We start from the raw sequence: 12,298 nt of genomic DNA on the forward strand, positions 1-12,298 counted from the left end.
CTGCACTTTGTCACTAAGAGGTAGAATCATCTTCTGTTTTATTTCTGTGGAATGGGCTCATTGGACAGCAAGCTTATTTTGGATTTATTTTTTCTTTCCTGGGACAGGAGGTGGATAAGAAATACTTCAGTGAATACAGTAGCTCCCATTGTTGAGAGTCCTCTGTGTTCAGGCAATGACACCTCGCTAAGTCTTACCACTCAGCAGAGGTGGGTTTGACCATCTCCACGTTTTAGATGAGGAGATTGAAGATAGGGGATGTTGAAGTCACTTGTCCAAATTCACACAGGTAAAAAACCAGGGATTTATTGTCGGACTGGGATGGGTGTTGTGTCCAATATCCATATGAGGAAAGGTAATCTCCTGTGATCATGTGGACTGCCCCTCTCCTTACCGAAGCCTCCTTGGTGTTAGTCTCCTCCGAAGCTGACTTGGCGACTTTCTGAATGATGGGGGCGATGTTGGTGGGGCCATAGAGCTGGAGCTTAGGAAGGCAGCTCTGATAGGCTTCCACAACTCCTTGGATTCCTAAGGTGGAATAAATGGGCAACGATCAACAGCTCCATATTCCCTTCAAATATATTTAAACACACACACACACACACACACACACACACACACACACACACACGGCATTGAATTGCTCCAAATAGTTCTTGTCAACACATTTATGTTCTTAAGATAAAAAGGAATACACATCACTGTTGTTGCTGTCTTTCATACTGAAATCATTTTTCTCTTTGAAGGCTAAAGTCAAAAGCCACTTTATGGTAAATGCCAACTGGGCCATCTATAGGAGTCTGTGTCCATAGGTCCATCTCTCCAGACTTGATTCCTTGTGGGCAAGAATCGTGACTTACTCATTTTTGTATCCCCCCAAGGAGCTTGAGGCAGGGTTCACATGGTGAGTGCTCACCAGGTGTGTGATAAATGAGAAAAATGGCTGCTGTAGTCATGTCCTGGCAATTGTAGCTCAGATGAATGATGTTCAGTATCATGGTCAACCTCTCATTGAAAGGGGTGCTTTCACCTTAAGGCCATGTGAGCCCAGGAAAGAATAAAGGATGGGACTCTGCCAAGAGAGGCAACCCTGTCTGTGTAGCTCATGGGATGAGTCTCGATCACGTTTCACATTGCCATCCCAATTCTATGGTAACAGTACTATTACCAATAACTTGCATACACATAGAGCTTCTTGGTGTCTTATGCCTGTGTTACCTCTTATTCTCCCTTGTTCTGGCTCATCATCCTGTCTCTTTCTATCCTGAAGCAGCACACCCTGATTTTTTGCCAGAGGGATCCACATAAGCTTCTCCTAAGATTGTTCTTTATAGCCACCATGCACTGCAAATCAGCTTTTGCATACTTTTGGATGAAAGTTCTGTTCTGTTCTGTCTTATACTCATGTTTACAATCTCACTAAAACAAACAAAAAAAATCTGCACCTGCTTTGCCCTACCCCAAATACAGATTCCTGTCATTTCAACCACAGAGACCAAATCATTATGCAGCTTGGTTGTGAAGTTAGGTGATACCGAATGGAAGCTCCTTATCTATTTTGGTTCTCGAGCCTTTGTGCCAGGATAGGGATGTAGGTAAAATACTTGCCTAGCATGAGCATCCCCAGTACTACAAAACAAAATGATCAAGTTTTTCCCAAAGATAAGAAAGTTTGCCTTTTCTTTAAACAATAACAGTCAGATGAATTCTAAGAGTATGACCCAGGTAAACTCTAGTGTATGTATTTCATACTGCCTTGGTGGAAAATGCCTCTTACAGTTAAAGAATGGGAATGACTGGGGAAGAGGGTTCTAAACCATAATAAATGGAAACAGGTGAGGGATCTGGGGAGGGAATAGCAGAATGAGGATCAGGTCTTAGAGGTTACTGTGTTCCGATCTAATCATCCTGGTATTATATTCTTGGGCAGTAAGTGTCAAGTCTGTGAAAGAAACTTCTGGATGCTTTTCATGCTCCACTGAATCTGAATGAACCCGGCTGCAGCCCCTTTCCTCCTTCACAAGGAAAAGGAGAGAAATATGGACACTTCTACTCTAAGAATGTCTTCAGATCTTCATAGCAACATATGCACTGGGCTCTGTTTGTTACTTGGAAAACAGAAAAAAGCAATTCTAGAATGAAATTTATGATCATAATTATCATTATAGTTTCAGCCTCATTATTTTGTGGAATCATGTTGAGGAACTTCTGGCTGGGGATAATGAAACATGGACCAGACAGAGCCTTTCAGAAACTCTTTTTGGCACACAGCCACGAAGGTATTTGTTCAGAATCACTGAGGTCATGCCCCTTGCCAACATGCTGAAAGTGTCAAGGGATGTCCATTGCCCCCCTCCTTATAACTGCATAGAGAGGAAGTTATGAAAAATAGATACTTGAAAACTTGGAAAGCAGAAAGAGGAATATCTCATCACTGCCCACCAGGTGAAATTCCTCCCACCACCCCTTTTTTGTTTTTGGCCAGAGGAATCCAGAATTGAGATTGATATTCTTGCTGCAAACTCGAGGTCTCTTATGCATTCTGTCTCGTCTAGCTCTTATTTTTTTTTCCCACTCTATTATTGTTGTTTTCTGCTGCTTTTGGAGAAGCATGGTTTATTTGGACCCAGCAAGCCCACTTCTCTGCTGCAGACAGTCATAACTGATATGCTACAACCGTGGAGAAAAAGTAAAATGGGAGAGGTGTAAATGGAGAGGCAAAAAGACTTTGGCTTTCTTTTACATTGGGATTTACCTGCACATTCTGGGTTGTCTTCATTAAAGTTGATTGCAAAGTCATGAGAGACCTAGACATCAATTAACATTAAAAAAAAAAAAAAGGAAGAAAGAGAATTACAACTTTAATCCAGTAAGGAGGCACTGGGGTTTAGAGTTTGCAAACAAATGCGGTTACATTCATTATGTGTTAAGCAGCAGGAACCATTTTAAGCCTTTACACAATCAATCTGAGACGGAGGGTGAATTCTAAGCTCCCTGTGGAGTTGAGGTGACAGGAAGATTTTCCAGAATCAGATAAATGCTGCAGGAGGGGGAAATAAGGCACATTAAAAAAAAAAAAAGAAAAAAAAATAAGACAAGATTTCAGAAAAATGTAACTTCCCAGTTTCTAGATAGAACTGGCCAAAGACTGCAGGCTTAGATTTGGGTAAGTTCTATTTGAACCTAGTGATATATATATATATATATATATATATATATATATATATATATATATATATATATAAATATATATATATATAACAACTCAATTTGCCCCAAGCTGTCTGCTCAAAATGGTGATACTTACAAAGACCCAACTAAGCTGTGACATTCAAAAAACATTCTAACGTAATATGCAGAATACAGGGCATGAGGATTTTTCAGATACACAGGTAAAATACACTACATTTTTGAAAAATGAAAAGAGGAATATACCCTCTCATCTTCCAATACAAATCCCTCTGCCTGGCAAGACCTATGCATAAGGTCAATTAGCATATTGTTTACACAAATCTGATTAAAGAAATGGGAAGTTTTGACATCTGGATGTTTTTATTGAATCACCTGAAATTTCTCAGGTAATTCCATTTCTTTTCTTCAAAGGCTATTTCTGAGCACTGGCTCACTTGGGTGTTGTTAAAAGATACCTCCTTTTAAGACATCTCCTGTCATAGGTGATGGCATTGGTGCTTATATCACATTCCCCTGTCCTTAGTTTTTTCCAAGCAAGTCAGCTGAATTCCAATCATTACCAGCTTTATTTACTTTAGGTTTTTCTCCAACCTCCAGAGCTTGCTTTGCCTGCCCAACTGACAGGCTAAAAGCATTGAGGAAAATGTCCCTGAGGAGCAGAACTTTCAGTGATTGGCATAAGACAATGTATAAATATCCAGCTCCTCTGTCTCTTCTGGACTGTGTGTGTTCTACATTGTCTTCCAGGGTAACCCAGCAGGGTAAGATTCTAGTTACCCTCAGTAGTAACCGGCTTGACGATATGCCCTAGGTTGATTTTCTCCTGTTTCCTCACTCTCTTGTTGAGGTTTCTTCCACCTCTCAAATAAACTACTTGAATCCAAATCCGTGCCTCCAGTTCTCTTCCTGGGGAAGTACAAATGAAGTCAGAGGTGCTTGTGTCTCAGTTTCAATGCAGACTCTGGGAGTTTTTCCTAAAGAAGACAGAATGGCCTTGGAAAACTTTCTAAGGGATATATTAGCTGCCTGGATCATTAGTGTCTTTCTGGACGAGAAGGGAAATTAGGAATGGAAAGAGGGTATTTGAATGGCTTTCTGGGACCAGAAGTGGGGAAACATGAGAGATGTCTTTTGGGACAGCATGAAGAGTAAGTTACCTGGGAGGAGGGATGAAACCAAGGGATCAAGTGAACATGAGGAATTCAGAAAACAGCAAGAAGCAGAAAGAGGTCATGGAGGACACAAGGAAGGTCTGGAACACACAGCTGTAAGGCTGTCAGCCCTGCTGGCCAAGCCACTAGATGACCACCTGGTCCATGGTGGAGGATGCTAAATCACCTCTGATGGTTGGGCTGGTGGTTCCTTGGTGTGCATTACATGTTTGAGGCCAAACAACTCTGTGAAATAGGTGGGTGTCCACCTGCCCATGTTCTGGAACTGACACCCTATCTGAAGCGGATTGTATCTCCTCAGCTCCAGCTAATTCTCACATAGGTCATCTGTTGGTTGTTCACAGGCTTTTCAGTTTTTCAAGAGAACCCAGACATCTAATCTTTTATATAAAGTTGCTTAATTCTTTAATAAATAAAGCATGCTAAAAATACTTTTTGGCTTAAATAATGTCTTCCAGGTCACCAGTCAATAACTTCTCTATTCTTCTTTCCCATGTGCTTTATTTCTAACAAATGCTTCTAGAATTTCCATAGCTATGCCTAGCAGGGAAGCCAGTGTGGAATACAAAGCAAATAAGAAGGGGGACAAGCCAAGGAGACCTGTCATTCCATTCACAGCTTATCCAAGCACTCACGGAGAGATTGGCTCTTTCAAAAAGGACACAGAAAAGAAAAACTTTGCATCTGACAGCTCTGAAGAAGGAGCAAGTGTGAGCATGTGTCTCCTGACCTGTGGCTCTGACATAGCAAAAGAACAAACAAACAAAAGTACTGAGGACTGGGCAGTGTTGCTTGTACTGAGCTTGGACTTGAGAGGCATTGGTGAGGTGGAAGCTGGGGCAAGGATTATGTTGCCTCCTGGGCCTTGCCTGCATAGGAGAGATGAATTCTCTGTGCAGTGTCCATAGGGGCATCTGGTAGACCATGGTAAAGTGCCTTAACCTCATTGTAGCAGACATCTTTCTACCTATAATCTTTACCTTCTTTGTGTCTTGAGAAATAAGTATCAAAACTAAACAAAATTCCAATGTCCTCATTAGAACTTTTCAGTTTCTTAATTGTCCACAGCACAATGCTCCTTCCTTCAGTACCTCTTTGTATCTCACATATAAGACTGAAACTCGGAGACTTGGAAGGAAGAAGTGTGTCGACTTCATTACTACGGGCTTTCACAGCTGGCATTGTCAATAAGATTTTTTTTTTTCTTCCTGAGCCATCTTGGATAGGTTTTGAGCCCTTGGAGCTGAGATTGTTTTATAAACCTCTGACCATATCTACAGGAAGTTAAATATTGGAACCCTTTATCTGGATCATTAGAAGACCTACCTAGAATACCATGGGGTTTCATCAAAGATAGGCTCCTATGCTAATTTCACTGGTTATCAAGACCATTTCTAACTCTTTGGGCCCCACCAACATAGATGTATCAAGAGCCAAACAAATGAGATTACTGTAAAAGAAATCCAAGTCACCAGTGACTACAGCAAAGTAAAAGATTCCATTTTCACTCACTCACCGTATACTCTGGTGGTATCCTGGCGCCAAATCCAAAGGCTGGGAACATTTTGTCACTGAAATTAAAATTTAAAAAAAAAAAAGAAAAGAAAAAAGAAGTTGCTTCATTTGTTCATCTAATGAGAGAGAGAAACATGAACTTGCATATAACCTCATTAGGAGGTATTCCTATGCCATGTGCTGACTCATGCTTCTTAATTATTTGTGGGATTGGGAGATAGCAATAGCATGGTTAATTAATGCCAAGCAATAATCCCCTGAATTCATTACAGTCTTTTTTTTTTTTTTTTTTTGGCACCAGAGATTGAACTCAGGGGCACTTGACCAGTGAGCCACATCTCCAGCCCTATTTTGTATTTATTTAGAGACAGGGTCTCACTGAATTGCTTAGCACCTGGCTGAGGCACTTTGCTGAGGGTGGCTTTGAACTCATGATCCTCCCGCCTCACCCTCCAGAGCCGCTGGGATTATAGGCATGTGCCACTGGGCCCAACTACAGTCTTTAGTCTGTAGCTTCTTCCCTTAACTTTTTGCTAGATTTAATATTGAAAACTAAAACGACCCCAGAATTTATACATATCTCTATCCCTGTCCTGACTTTCTGTTTCCTTTGGAAAGTGATCATAAATTAGGTGACCTCTACAGTTGACTGTATTAAGAATATATCTATATCTATATATGTATATAATATGTATATAAGAATATATGTATATAAATACATATAATATGAATATATATATTATCTTAAAATTTTAAGTGAAGGTTATTTTTTTCATTTTGCTTATGGAAAAACACCTTGAGAAGTAATGTGACTTGCCCATGATGGAACTGCTAATTAGAACCAGTGTTCAAATACAGATGGGCCTGAATCCAAGGGGATATTAAAAAACAGTGGGAAGCTTGTCAATATTGTTACTTGACAGAGCATGGTTTCATCTACAATATTCACTCACCGCCTTATCACACACGTGTCTTTTCTTATATACTGATCTCAAAGAGACCCTACCTTTTTTATTAGTGTCTTTACATCTCCACTGCCCTCTGTCCCTAACTGTCCTGTGCCCTGCCTTTATCACCTGCCATAGAAATAATCGATGACTAGACAATCCATTAATTTAAATCATTAACACGTGGCTATCTAAAAAAGGGAGAATTCTTGTGAAAAGTCATGAGAGTCAGTCACATGTGTGCCCTTGGGTTTGGTTTCTTTTATGCACATTGGAATTTCTCTCCCAATTAATTTATTTATGTGTATTGTTTCTTAACTCTGACTCTTACTGGACTGTATGTAAGAGAATGATGAAGAGAAGAATTGACCCTAATTGGGCCCTACCAACATAGACAGATATACTATGTACTAAGATATCTATGTACTTATTTAATTCTCACACAACCTTGGAAGTTCCACCTAATTATTATTCCCATTTTATAGATGAATAAGTGGCATCTCAGGAAAGCTGAGTATGTGGCCTACCATGATTACCAGGGAGTACTATGTGAGTCCAAAGCCCATGACTTATCTGTTATACCATTGTAATTGAGTGGTCATATCAAAATCAGTATCAAACCTGATTTCCTACTGGAATTCCAGTAACCAGGTCCCCTTACTAGTCACTTTGCTATCAGGCAGGTATTTCGATGGGGGTCTAGAATGTTGATCCTCACAGAAGGCACTTCCTGCTTATGCTTTCAACCTTCCATTTCTTCTCCCATTAAAAACATGTCCGAGATTTTTTTTTTTCTTAAAGCAATTCCTATATCTTACTTCTGGGTAGAGTTAGTTGAGGAGAGAGAGAGAAATTCATAATAGGGCTCCTTCCTGTATAGCTTCTGTAAGTAAAAGGAGACATACATCATCCCTTCCCCCCAGGGTGGTTGACTTGGACAAGGTCAAAGTTGGATCCTCGCCCATCACCACCTAACGGATTGGAAGTCTTTAGTGACCAATGATGGATTTGACAAAATGTCCCCAAACACCTCCAACTTGACAAATTTGGGGTTAGAGATATAAGGAAGCCAGAATTATTTGATGTCAAAGTCTAACTCTTGAGAAAACCACCAGCTCTCCCTTTTTTTCACGGTGGCATCAATCCAGGCTTTTCGGTGCGTTGCATCTAGCATGTATTAGAGAAAGCATTAACCCTGATAGACAGAGATTCACAACAGCTTATGAAAAGGATTATCCACAGCTCTGAGAAAATAGACTTCTGGTCCTTGAAAATATTGAAATAGCTTGTGTTAGCAACTCCTCAACCAAAACAAGGGCCATGAGAGCTGGGAAAAACTTTTCAGTTACATCTAAAAGAAGGCTTTCCTGGGTGGAGGATGGGTTCTTCCAACTCGGGGATGGCTCAGAAGTCAAAACTCAGAAAACTGGGAGACTCAGCATCCTTTATTTTCTTCTTTGATGAGTTTAGGAAGGGGGTGAGATCTAATACTCCATCCATTTCTAATCACTGACCCAGTGTTCCAGCCTTGATGATATTCCTTTCATACCTTCTAAGCCACCCTTGGGGACCTGGAGTTCGCTGAGCGCAATGCACTGTTATGTAATTGAGTTTCAAGAACAGGAAGGTAGGGAAGAAAAACCTCACCTACAAGGGGAATAATTAATGAGCCAGAAGGGATAAATCCTCTGAAGTTAGTCACCACAAGGCTGCTAACTAATAAACACACTAAATAAAAAAAAATTCAAGCCTAAGCACAATAGATTTAAGCATTCATTCTTCCTGTGTAAAAATAAAACCAGGCAGAAAGTAGTCTTACGCAAGAAGGAAATGCACAGAGGAAAGCATCAGCATGCCCACACTTCAAAGAGCTCAGGATTAGATCCACTCTACATTAAGCAAAAGGCCATTTAACAACTATTAGGAAAATGACCTCCAAAGACTGCCAATCTGGAAAGTCAGGAGTGTATTGCCACATTGGTAAAGGCAATAATGCTACTTACTGGCAGATTAAAAGAGTATAAAATATAATCAAAGTGCCCAGGTTCCTCCATGGTAATGAGTAAGCTGTCTTGAACTTCCTAGGGAATGACCACGGTCAAATGATCTCCTGATGGTAAGTTCATTTGTAACCACAATTTTCACTCTCACTCTCAAGGAAAGCATTGCAATAAACAGGAGGTTAACAAATGTCAAGACAAATTACTTGATCTACAAGAAAATAGAGACTAACTCAGAGCATGGTGCATTTCAGAGCACCTCACATTTAGTAAAGACTTTTCTCTAAAGTAGTCATCTAGTCATCTTAAAAATAAGGTGCATGGAAATGCAAAGTTCTTCTGGAGATATGAGAAATAGCTTTTTCTTTCTTTCTTTTTTTTTTTTGAAGGAAATTGGTATTCAGTTCCTCTACTTCCATGCATATTCTCTGCTGAAATTGATCTTCTGGGAGCATCTGTGATGGAGAGACCTGTTTTCCATTCACACCTTTCCTTTCACAATCACCATTTCTCTTTACCTATTCTGAATCTTAACCACCATGGTGCATAGCTTCAGATATGCACTCTGCAGCATCAGATAAAGGAAAAATTCTAAACATGAATGATTCTCTAGGAAACAAGTCCTTTGGCAAATCAGGTGATTGCCAATTTTTGCTTTAAAAATTTTTAGGAAGTATTTGTGTCAGCTGATAGAGCATAAAACTGTATTTTGATGATTGACCATTATGTGATTTTGGGGTTATATAAATTAGAATTGAAAGAATTGTATAAGACTACTGATCAAAACTTTTCTGTTTCATATATTGTTTATAAGTGCATATTTTGAGTATTTATATTGTCAAATTTAAAAAATGAATTAGAATTAACACTACCTTGTATTCTCATCCAAAGAAATGTAAGCTAATTGAAACCCCCTCCCCAAATCTCTTCCATTCACAGTCAATTTACAATAACATTTTACTTCTCATAAGCACTAATTAAATGCCGAAATTCCCAACAGTGTATGTTATTTTGATCAATTATTCACTAATGATAAATTATAGTTAAAATTCAACCCACATAATATTTAAAAATACTTTGAATCTTTTCATCATAGAAAAATTGAAAGTAAAAATTTCATCTATACAAAATTAAATCTGTACAACTTCATATTTTTGTTACAAAAATATATGATACAGTGATCAATGAAAGGATTTCAAACCAAATTTATTAAGATACACTAGAATAAATTCTGTGGGAGAAGAGGGTGGAAAATAAAATGATGACAAAGAAGAAACTAAAAATCTCTAGTGAAACTTGAGAGCTTGTTCACTATTTTTTGAAAGAGTGATGGTGGATATCAAGGAGATACAGCATCTGGATTCTACTGGATAGTCCCAAGAGCTACAAAAGAGTTTACTTTTTATCATTTTTAACTAATATGAACAAATAAAATATATAATAAAAAAGAATTTGCTTTTAAATGTCCATATTTACAATACAATAAAATTTTCATGCTTCATCAGAATGAAAACTTATGATGAAAAATGTTACATTTCAATAAAAAATGCTTGAGGGTTATGCATTTTTTATAAAATTCTTTTTAGGGGCAAATGAGTAAAAAACAATATTGTCCAAGATGAATTTTAGAATGATACACCTTCCTTTCTCCTTTTGTGTTTAGTTGATTTTTTAAAAAATAACTTTAGGGTATGTATTAGAGATAACGCTTTCCATTATTCTACGATAGGCAGAACTTGTACTGGCTAGCCACCTCATAGCTAGTCTTTACAATTGCTCTACAAAGGAAGTTAGATATACCTTCAGCTTGCAATCAAAGAAACCAAGACCCAAAGACTATAAATCTCATGAGAATAGAGGTAGCAGAGTGAGGATTTGAAGCCAGTTCTACCTGTCACCAGGACCCCCAAGATCTTTTCATCACTTCTGTTGACTCTGTTCTCTATAGGAAGCTGATCTGATGTAAGGATTCAGAATAATTACAAAAAGGGGCAAAAGTGGCAGAATTGTGATTGGCCCAGGAACCACCATCCTCAGGAGTCTTGGCCATGCCTCTTCCTGCAAGGATTGAGCTGAGCCTTCTCTCCTTTTGCATTTCCCATACTTTCATGAGGCAAGGCTGCCTTGGCCAGGTTGGGCTGTGACTTATTTACATATCTTTCTCTCCCATGAGACTATGAGCTATTGGGAGGAAAATCATGCTTTATTAAATTTTCTGTCTTTGTAGCACCATTTGAGGTGCCTGGCACTTAATAAATGCTGAAAAGGAAGGTCCTTAATCATTTCATTTGAGCTATCTCTCCAGATTTGACTCTGGGTATAGACTCTGGATACCTATAGAATAAAAAAAAAATCTGATTCCAAGGTGCACACCAGACAAATCAGAGTCTTGGGGGTTTGAGATAGACATCAGTTATTTTGAGGCTTTCCAATTGGTTTCAATGTGTGGCCAAAGCTGAGAACCTCTGATTGGTGTTGGCAGAGTGGAAAAGGTACCACTGGGATATGAACCCACCTTCTGATTACTAACCCAACTCTCTATACTTGAAAATCCCTGTTAGATTGGATTTCAGTTTTAACCTTGTCTCTGCACAGTACCCAGCATGTTGTGGAGGAAAAACTCTTGCCTCAGTTTTTGATATCCCCTTTCTATTCTGAGGCTTCCTATAGAATGCTCTTTACAATGGCAATTGGTACTTCCGAGCAATGCATTCAGTTTTTAAACTCTTTTCCTACCAGGCAGGCTAGTCTTTTAATTAGAGGACATTTCAGGTTGTCAGATGCCCACATCCTTGCTGCAGAGAGACAAGGATTCTTATAGGAGCTGGGAAAGTGCCCCGCACCAGCAGAGAGTGCATGAGCTTGTGTGGGCCTATAAGTGTGTGTGTGTGTGTATGTGCACATGTGTGCATGTGTGTATGCACATGCACACGTGTTTGTACATGGGAAAGCAAGGCAGAGGCAGGGACCGCAGTGTCTGTTTCAGAGGTTGAGGGATTATCTTCTGGGCTTGAAGACCAGCTATTTGTGGGGAGGCTCCCTTTAAGGCCGCCCTGAGAAGAGCTTTATGCATCTTTCAAGCTGTTCTACTTCATGGATCACCTCATAATGACCTGGTAGCAATGACTGTACAAGGCAGAAAGAAAAACCCTTAGCTGTCAGAGGCGGGGAGGAATTTCTAAGGCTCATGGGGATTAAAAACCTCTGTGTTGTTTCAGGAGGGGGAATGATGCCTTCTGTCAGTTTTTATTCAAGTGTTTCTTTATAGGCACCAACCTTACTGACTTTGATGCGAGAATAAATTAATTCCGGGGCCTTGACTTGAAATTTCCCGACTCTGCCTGTCTATTGTCTATCCACCCACACAAAGGAGAAGCTGCGGAACCTTGTCAGTTTTTAAGAGAGTGGTTTGCATTACACATTTTGCTAGGGAGTCTTTTATGAGAGTGTTGAGGTTTTTTTCAATCCCCCT

General features: G+C 39.4%; 1 protein-coding gene across 1 annotated transcript in view; it reads right to left on the minus strand.

Moving 5' to 3' along the window:
- Positions 1-12,298, minus strand: part of Cpne4 (copine 4) — a 345,688-nt gene that overhangs the window by 12,534 nt on the left and 320,856 nt on the right. Inside the window, exons 12-14 of the mRNA XM_077793585.1 lie at positions 5,881-5,935; positions 2,756-2,807; positions 395-528 (exon numbers count right to left, since the gene is read on the minus strand). Of these exons, the coding sequence (XP_077649711.1) occupies positions 395-528; positions 2,756-2,807; positions 5,881-5,935 (241 nt within the window). The remainder of the gene's footprint in view (positions 1-394; positions 529-2,755; positions 2,808-5,880; positions 5,936-12,298) is intronic.

This window comes from Urocitellus parryii, chromosome 2 (genome assembly GCF_045843805.1).
Source record: "Urocitellus parryii isolate mUroPar1 chromosome 2, mUroPar1.hap1, whole genome shotgun sequence".
NCBI classification, from domain to species: Eukaryota; Metazoa; Chordata; class Mammalia; order Rodentia; family Sciuridae; genus Urocitellus; species Urocitellus parryii.